Source organism: Perognathus longimembris, chromosome 2 (assembly GCF_023159225.1).
Source record: "Perognathus longimembris pacificus isolate PPM17 chromosome 2, ASM2315922v1, whole genome shotgun sequence".
NCBI lineage: Eukaryota > Metazoa > Chordata > Mammalia > Rodentia > Heteromyidae > Perognathus > Perognathus longimembris.
The window spans coordinates 3,905,103-3,914,317 of NC_063162.1; the positions used below are offsets into that span (position 1 = coordinate 3,905,103).

General features: G+C 59.2%; 1 protein-coding gene across 1 annotated transcript; it reads right to left on the minus strand.

The window, feature by feature from the left end:
• Nucleotides 1-1,044: 1,044 nt before the first annotated feature.
• Nucleotides 1,045-2,658, minus strand: Foxi2 (forkhead box I2). The gene is made up of 2 exons (XM_048336089.1): nt 2,187-2,658; nt 1,045-1,475 (listed from the first exon to the last, which is right to left on the minus strand). Exons 1-2 carry the CDS (start codon nt 2,656-2,658, stop codon nt 1,045-1,047), a joined length of 903 nt encoding a protein of 300 aa, XP_048192046.1.
• Nucleotides 2,659-9,215: the final 6,557 nt, after the last annotated feature.

A 9,215-nucleotide genomic window follows, 5' to 3' on the forward strand; every position in this document is an offset into this window, starting at 1 on the left:
TAGGCTCAAAAGATGAAACGTGTTTATTTATAAAGGAAAGGCGTTCTCTTTGGATTCTGGAGTTTTGATCATATTACACATGAACTGGGGTGGCTTTAAGTTTGGTTAGGCAGCAAACATCCTGACCTCTCCAGCCACGAGCACCCTGTCCACCCCCTCGCGGGCAGCGGCGGCGGAGAGGCCACAGCAGGAGTCCGGAAAAGCAGCCAGCAGAACACAGTGCAGAGTCCAGAGTTGACTTTGTCCCAATTCTCAGTTGGATGCATGTCCTCCAAAGTGCATGTGTGTGTGTGTGTGTGTGTGTGTGTGTGTGTGTGTGTGTGTGTACAGGCTCTCTCTACTCACCATCACCACCACTCGGGGGTCAGCTCTACAGAACACACAGGAGCACTGAGCTCAAGTCAGGCTTCAGTGTGCAGATGCAACCAAGAAAAACCTGCGCTGCTGGTGGGCGTTGGACAGGAGGCAGCAGGCCGGCTCCACAGCTCCACACCAGTGTTCACTGTCTGTTCTCTTCCAGGGAAAGAAAGCCCTGCCCACCCTGCAGGGTGGAGTGATGAGGGCACCCCCCCCACACTGCTGGCATCTCCAGATTGGCAGATGCCACAATGGCACAGGGCAGTGAACTCAAATTCCTTTTCCAGTGGCTGAGAGGTCCTTGCCGGTCACCATCAACACAGCCGGGCATGGAAAGGCAGGAGTTAAATTCACATGGGAAGTGGGGGGGGGGGGAGTGCGGCCACCTGCCCCAGGTGTGAGGGGGGAGGGAGGGCATGTCAAGTGGGCTGGGCTGGGCAGATCTGGGGTGGGGCCTGGCCACCTCCCGCAGCCGGCAGGAGGAAAGGCTCTGCCAGGCCCGTGGGCCCTCGTGGGGACCCCCTGGAGAGGACAAGCAGCACAGCCTGACCTGTCCTGGGATCTGGAGATGGAGCCACAGCCCCTTCGTGTGGGATGGTCCCAGAGTGAGGGGCCCCAGGGTGAGGCTGCTTCCTGAAGTCCTGGCCAGGTCTCCACGTGGAGGACACCCGCCAGGCAGGACCGGTCTCAAACCTCTGTCCCTTGCCGGCTGTAGACGAAGTGCCTGCCCCTAAAGCCAGGGGCCACAGTCTGATGGCCGGAAGTGAACCCCGGCACTGGGCTGGGGGGCTGGGCACCGTGAGTGGCCACAGCCATGGGCCCTCGGAGAGGAAAGTCCCCTGGCAGGCCCTCTGGGAAGGCGCCCAGGCCGCCAGCCAGGGCGCCCATGGCCGAGGAGAAGCTGGACAGGCAGGGAGCGGCCTCGGGCAGCCTTGGGGAAGGCGAGGCAGGCAGATCCGAGGAAGCTGCACCCCGAGGCTCCCGCGCCAGTGCCTCGGCGCCCCGGGCCGGGTCTGCCCGGGCCTCGACCTCCCCTCTCCGCTTCCTCCTCCTGCGGAAGTTTCCGTTGTCGAACATCTTCTCACAGTTCGGGTCCAGGGTCCAGTAGTTGCCTTTACCTACAAAAGCGATGGCGGGCCACGTCAGAAAGCCCCGACGGGGGCGGCCCAGGGCTCCCCACCCACAGCCCCTCCGGGGGACCCAGCGCCCTCCGACCTCGCCATCCCCAGCCTGACCCGAGGCATTGGGACACGCCTGCAAGATGGAGGCAGACGGGGACCCCGAGAAAGACCCACAGGGACCACCTCGGACCTCCCCGCTTTCTCAAGGACATCTCACGGTCCCCCCCTCCACGTTTGAGGGTGGGCACCGACGCCCCATTTCACAGGGAAGCACAGGGAGGCTTGGAGCATCCGAGGAACCCCGACGGCACACCACTGCCTGAGCCTCCTCTAAAGAGAGGCACCATTGGCGACGGGGAGGCCCCGGGGTCCCTTCCTGCCCAGGCCCCCCGGGCGGCGCCCCCTCCCCGCGCGCACTGCCCCCCCCCCTGCCCAGGCCCCCCGGATGGCGCCCCCTCCCCGCGCGCACTGCCCCCCCTGCCCAGGCCCCCCCCCCCGGACGGCGCCCCCTCCCCGCGCGCACTGCCCCCCCTGCCCAGGCCCCCCCCCCCGGACGGCGCCCCCTCCCCGCGCGCACTGCCCCCCCCTGCCCAGGCCCCCCGGACGGCGCCCCCTCCCCGCGCGCACTGCCCCCTCCTGCCCAGGCCCCCCGGACGGCGCCCCCTCCCCGCGCGCACTGCCCCCCCCCCCCCCCCCGCGTGCGCTCACCCGGGTCGCTGTCGTCGCGGGGCACCTTCTGGAAGCAGTCGTTGAGCGACAGGTTGTGGCGGATGGAGTTGCGCCAGCCGGCCTGGCTGCGGCGGTAGAAGGGGAAGCGGCCGGCCACGTCCTGGTAGATCTGGCTGAGCGTGAGCCGGCGGCGCGGCGCGCTCTGCAGGGCCATGGCGATCAGCGCCGAGTACGAGTACGGCGGCCGCACCAGCCCCGCCAGGCTCAGCCACGCCCGCTCCGCCCCGGCCCCGGCCCCGGCCCCGGCCCCGGCCAGGCCGCCCGCGGGGCCCAGCACGGGGCTGGGGCCGGGGCCGGGGGGCGCCAGGGACCCCGGGCCCGCGGCGGCGGCGCCCACCCACAGGCACGGCCCCCCGCCGCTCCTGCCCCGATCCCCCCGTGCGCAGCCCTCGGGGGGCGCGGGGGTCCCCGGCTGGCCGGCGCCCGGGTCCCCGCGGTACGCCGCCGTCATGGCCCGCTCCCCCCGGGCGCGCTGCGGGTGGGTGACTGGGCGCCCCACTCACCGGAGGTGCCAGGTGAGGCCAGCCCGGCCCTTTAAATACGCGGGAACCTCCTCGGCCCAGCCCTCCTCCCCCAGCCCCCCCTCTGGGGTCAGCTTTCCACCCTCCACTCCCCCCTCCTAGCGCGCGGTTGGGGTCAGGGCGCCCCATGGCCTCAGCGGCCAGGGTCCTGGGTCTCCCCAGTCTCCCTGATCCCCAGCTTCCTCCGGTCCAGGCCCGCAGTCGGCGGGTGGGGTGCTACGGGGCCAGAGGCCTGGGGTCCCCCCACCCCAAGTGTTCCAGGGCTGCGGCTCGCACCACCTCAGGGAGCTGGGAATCCAGGCAGCCCTTACCCCCCTCAAACCCAGGGGAGTTCAGGACCCCCCCCCCAACACACACACACTCCCTCCCTTCCTCCTCCCCTGTAAGGGACTCGGCTTTGGGGTTCTGGACTTTCCTTTGGGGTCTCCAGGACTGCAGGCAGTGGGGAGGCCTGCTAGGATGGAGACCTGGTGTGTGTGTGGGGGGGGGGGTAAAGAGATGCCTGGGGAACCCCCCCCCCAGCAAATACATTCTAGTGTCTTGAAATCAACAGGCTCTTCATGCCCTGGGCTGCAGCTGGGGGGGCCCTGGGCTGCCCCCCCACCCTCCTCCTAGCAGCCCGTCAGCCCCCAAGGTTAACAGAAAACAGGTCTCCACCAGCCAGGGGACAGCAGTGCCTGAGATGGAAGCAGGCGGGTGGGGGCGGGGGGGGGGCAGGAGGCTGCCTTGCTCTCCCCTTACCACCGGGACATCCCCAAGTCCTGTCAGAGGAGGGCAGGGGCTGCTCACTGCTGGGCCCTCCTCCCCCTCCTCCCCCTCCTCGGCCCCTTCCCACCCCTGAAGCTCTTCTGCTTCTCCCAAAACAGCCCGCAGGGCCACCTGCCTCTCAGGTGAGAATCTTCAGGGTTTCCGGCTACTGTAAACACACTTGGAGGCGGAGCACCTGGTCCTCAGCGACCAGGGCTGCAGGCCTGCTCAGTCACCCTACTCACAGTGCCAGCGCCCACGGGGCGCAGCAACCGCACACACACACACACGCACACACGCGCACACACGCGCGCACGCCTGCCCTCCTCAAGGTGGCCGCGCTGGGCCGTGTCTGCGGGCCGTCCACACCCGCTGCACCCCGCGTCACCCAACAGAAGAAGGCCCATGCCGGCTGGGGCTGGGTGAGGCGCAGCCCCCAAAGACGGGCGGCATGGCAGCTGCAGCCCCGCGAGTGTGCAGGGAGGCACGGCTTATCAGGGACTCACCCTTCCTTCCTCCTTCCTCCTTCCTCCTTCCTTCCTTCCTCCTTCCTCCTTCCTCCTTCCTTCCTTCCTCCTTCCTTCCTTCCTCCTTCCTTCCTTCCTCCTTCCTCCCTCCCTCCCTCCTTCCTTCCTTTCTTCCTCCCTCCCTCCCTCCCTTCCTTCCTTCCTCCCTTCCTTCCTCCCTCCCTCCCTTCCTGCCTCCCTCCCTCCCTCCCTCCTTCCTCCCTTCCTTCCTCCTTCCTCCCTTCCTTTCTTCCTTCTTTCTCTCCCTCCTTCCTTCCTTCCCTCCTCCCCGTCCCTTCCATCTTCCTCCCTACCTTCTTTCCTTTTTTCCTTTCCTCCCTCCCTCCTTCCCTTCCTCCCTCTGTTCCTTCTTTCCTTCCTTCCTTTGCTCCCTCCCTCACCTCCTTCTTTCCTTCTCTCCTTCTTCCTTCCTGCCTTCCTTCTTTCCCTCCCTCCTTTGCTTCCTTCCCCCCTCTTCCTTCCTTCCCCCCTCTTCCTTCCTTCTTTGTCTCCCTCCCTCCATTCCTCCTCTCCCTCCTTTCCTCCCTCCCTCCTTTCCCCTTCCTTCCTTCCTTCTTTCTTTCCTCCCTCCCTTTCTTTCTTCCTTTCTTTTTTCCTCTCTTCCTTTCTTTCTTCTTTCCTTCATTCATATCTTTCTTCCTTTGTTCTTTCCTCCCTTCTTGCTTCCCTCCCTCCCTCCCTCCCTCCCTCCCTCCCTCCCTCCCTCCCTCCCTCCCTCCCTTCCTTCCTCTGAGCTCAGGATCCCACAGGACAGTGCTTGTCCTCAGGGGAAGTGGTTGACTGCCCACAGCTTTGACATGGAGGACATTCATCTTGCTGGTGCTGGGCTTGCTCATTAGTTGAGGCAAAGTTTATTTTATCTACAATTAACTGCAGTGTCACTGAAAAGCTGTCGTCATCAGGACAACGTGGTACAGTCATATAAACAGATACACACATGACAGAATGGACACCCACTTACTGGGCCAGCTGTTTCGTGCAACAGTGGGAAGAGCACTCGTTGGGAAAGGACGGCGATTTTAATAAAAGGCGCTGGAAAACTTGTGCAAGAATGAAACTAGACTCGCGTGGCTCACCAGATACAGAAGTCAACGCAAGAGAAACTGAAGACTAAAACGTAAGAGCAAAAGCAGTGGAACTTCTAGACATTCTAGAAGAAAACAGGGGAGATGCTTCAGGACGTTGCGAAGGACAGGAGTTATTTTGGACACTACCCCCAAAGCACAGGAAACAAAAACAAGCAGACAAATAGGATGCTATTAAACCAAAAAGCATCTGACAGAAAACAATCAATCTACAATAACTCATGCTGCCGGGTGCACTGTGCACTTTGATTACACTCCTGGTCTCTTCAGGAGCCCCTCCCGAGTGACAGCCCACGTGACAGCCCAACCCCCTCCCCACGTGACAGCCCATGGTCCCTCCGTCAGTTGTTCCCTAGGAGCCAAATCACGCCACCGACAGACACGCTTCCGTCTTAAGTGATGATTCTCCAGTGATGTCACCCATCTCAAACTCATTGCCTCTCATTCCCGTGTCTGGCTAGCGTCTCAGTGAAAGGCAGCACCATTAGCCAGTTGTTCCGAAAACATCTGGAACTCTATGCTGACTCTACCTCACTCCCACAACTCGTTAGCAAGACTTCCTAAAGTGACAGCTCAGCCCAGCCTCTGCTCTAACCCCAGGCCATTCCTCCAGCCACCAGCCTCCTCCCAGATTCTCCACCCAGCCGCTACTTGGTCTCTCGCTTGTGCCTACAAATCACGCATGGTAGATAGCACTCCAAAGATTTCGGATTATTCAGCCAAATGCCCATCTAGGTGCTGCTGTGAAGCCATCTTGCAAATGTAACAAAAGTCCCGGTGAGCTGACCTCAAGATAAAGCAGTTATGGACGAGGCCTGACCCAGTCCAAGGAGTTAGTTCTTCGGCAGGATCAGCTGGAGTCAAAGGAGAGCTTGCGCCCCTGGAGGCTTGAAGGGGCAGGTCTCCTCCGAGGGGCAGGAGCGGCCTCTGGATGCTGAGAGCCAGTGAGGGGCCCCAGCCTTTGCCCCAAGGCCTCAGGATCTGACAGTTCAAATGGATCTGGGTCTTCTAGTCTGTTCCACTGGTCTCTGGATCTGCTTTGTGCCACTACCCTGCTCTTTTTTGTTCTTATGGCTCTGTGGGATAAGTTGAAGCCTGGCATTGTGATAACTCTCCTTTTGCTCAAGGCCTTTTGCGCTTTCATGGGAATTTTCGGATTTGTTTTTTTCTATTTCTGGGAAGGTGTTACTGGAATTTTGATGGGAATTGCACTACATTGTGGCTTGCTATTGGTAGTACAGTCATTTTCACGTATTGATTTGGCTGATCCGTGAGCATAGGAGGCTTTTCCATCTGTGATGTCGTCTCCCGTTTCTTTCTTTCTGTCTTTGCAGCATTCATAGTAGAGCTCTTTCTCTTCCTTGATTAACTTTGTTCTTGGGTGTTTTATTATTATTTTTTTTGGAGGCTATTGTAAATGGAGTTGTTTTCCTAGTTTCTTCCCCGGCCTGTTCATGACGGTGTACAGAGCAGCTCCTGGTTTTTGTATATTGCTTTCCTGTCCTGATAGTTTGCAGGAGCTGGTTTTGAGATGTCGGGGTCTCTGGCCAGGGCCTGGATTTTGGTCTGAGTGGAGAAGCAGCGCCACGCCTGGCTGGACTTCGGAGTCACAGAACTATCAGCTCTTGAGTGCATGTGACACTGGGTTCAGGGTCACTTGTCACCCAGCAACAAGGAAGCGCAGGCACAGGAGGCCCCATCCCTGACTGCAGAAGCCGCTTTGCATTGGGGGCTGCCCAGGACACCACCCCACGGAGACGGGCTTGCCAACCTCCACCGGCCGCACTCCCCCCCCCCCCCACCACGCGTGACTCCAAGTCAGGCTGCGGGCATCTACCTTGGTTCAGCTCTCACACGCTGGAGGGTGCAGGGCTGTCTCTCTGTGACAACCGAGAGCGCTGTGCTGTGGATCCGAGCATTTTGTTGTTGTTGTTATGAGTTTGTGTCTCACGTTGAAAGATGGGCAGAAGCTCCCGCTGGGCTCCGTCGTAACCTTGGTTTGACTCTGGCTCTGATAAGATCCTCCATTCCTGTGGAGGGTTTGGGCTTATTAAGTTTCTCAATTAATACTGATCTTGTTTCCCCGCATCTCCATGGTTATTTATAAATAAAATCTACTCCAACCTATTTTCAGGAAGAAAACATGAATGAAGACAAAATTAGGCTCGTGCTGAGCGTCAACACTTTTCTCAGCTGGTGAACTTCTCCGTTGTAGCTGCGCCCAGACCTGTGTGCTAACTGAGGCTGCAGCCCCTAGCGGGGAGCTCCGGCTTGCTTCCTTCATCCACCGAGGCACCCACAGTGCCTGTCTCCAAGGTTACTGGAGAGATTGGGTGAGTCAGTGAGATAGTACAGGGCCAACACCTAAGGAGGAGGACCCACTAAGGTTCTGTTGCCTCTCTCTCTCTCTTTCTCTCCCCCACCCCTGTCACTTCCCCATTGACTAAAATATGATCCTCACTTAAAAATGTGGTTCCTCCTTTCCTGATCCTAGCGACCTTTTGACATGTAACAGAGAAGGCTTGACAGTATCTTTTTTTTCTTCACCCGATGTTTTTTAGTGCTCATTTCTTTAAAGAGGAAATAGGGCGGTACCGTACATAATCTTGGAGTGTAACTCATCTAGCTTACTTGTAAACGATTTAAACTTTATGCATTGAACTTTTATGCTAAAATGGCCCACGCACGACATTGGTATTTGTGTAAGTATTGGATTTCGTTGTTGAAGCCTTCAAACCACATTCTGATATGTTTTATCCTTTCCCCCAAAACACTTCGGCATCCATCTAAAACCTCCACGCTCTACCAGGCAACCCCAGCCTTAGAACCACGGCCAGCAAGCAATCCCCTCGCGTCTGACCCGCACTAAATACTGAGATGTCTCTCCCTTTTCCGATCAGCATCCGGGGTCCCCCACCAGGCCTCTTAACTCCCTTTCATTGGGAACCAGCTCCTGGCTTTCACCCCAGGGTTTGTTCCAGAACGCATTCACTCTGCCCTGGGCTTGAGGAAAGCCTTGCTTCTTCCCGGTGCCTCTCGCTGACTTGCCGCTCTGCCCTCGGCCTTTCCCTCCCACCGGGAGACACAGGCTCGTCCCACAGAACATGAGGTCTGGTAGGGAAGAAAGATTTTAAGGTGTGTCGTCTTTCAGAAAGCCTCGCTGCGGGTCGGGGGCCTCCAGCCCGGGAGAAGTGGCGGCGGCGGCTTCCCAGACCGCAGGGAAGAGCAGGCTGGCCCCGAGCCCGCGGTGTCGCGCCTCGGCTCCCCTCTCGTCCCTCAGGACCCGTAGGCGCGGGAGCGGAGCAGCGGTTACGTGCCGGCACTGATCTCTGTGCCGTTACACTCCTGACGCACTCTGACAAGGACGTGACGCTTCTGCTCCACGTTGCGCTTGGGACGAGAGCTACAGTTTTCGAGAACCAGGATGACTTCGGTTTGTGATCTTGGGTGGCGAGCAGGTGGCCTGGGGTGTATCGACCCCTGTGGCCGCCCTATGAACGGATCGAAAGCTTCGTGGCGCCGTAGGTTGAATGCGTGACCTCGCCCTATCGTGAGGCTGGGCCACAGGCACGGCAGGGAGTGTGCCCGGGTATTACCATTGTGACACCTGTGAAAGCCACCGGCAGCCACTTGATGATGTGAAAGCCGGGGCTGGGGCCCTGCGCGCCTGGGCTCCCTGGTGGTCCAGTGAGCCCCACTCTTGACTTCGTTTTCCAGTGATGACCTCTGCCAGAACCAATGATTCCATTTAGAGTTATAAATGGATAACTATGAACAATGCTGAAGTGGTGCTGTGGCTCAAGTGGTAGGGCACCAGCCCCGAGCTGAAGACCTCAGGGACAGCACTCAGGCCCAGACTTCAAGCTCCACGACTGACAAATAATAACAACAACAACAACAACAATAATAATAAATTTCTGTCCTTCCTACCACACCCATGAATTGATATATATTCCGTAAAAGAAAACAAGGGGGCCTTTCTGTTACCAACTAGGTTGAGTTGATTTTTCCTGAGCGATCCCTGTTTAGAAAGGCAAAATAGGGCTGGGAATGTGGCTCAGTGGTAGAGTGCTCGCCTAGCATGCATGATGTCCTGGGTTCGATTTCTCAGCACCACATAAACAGAAA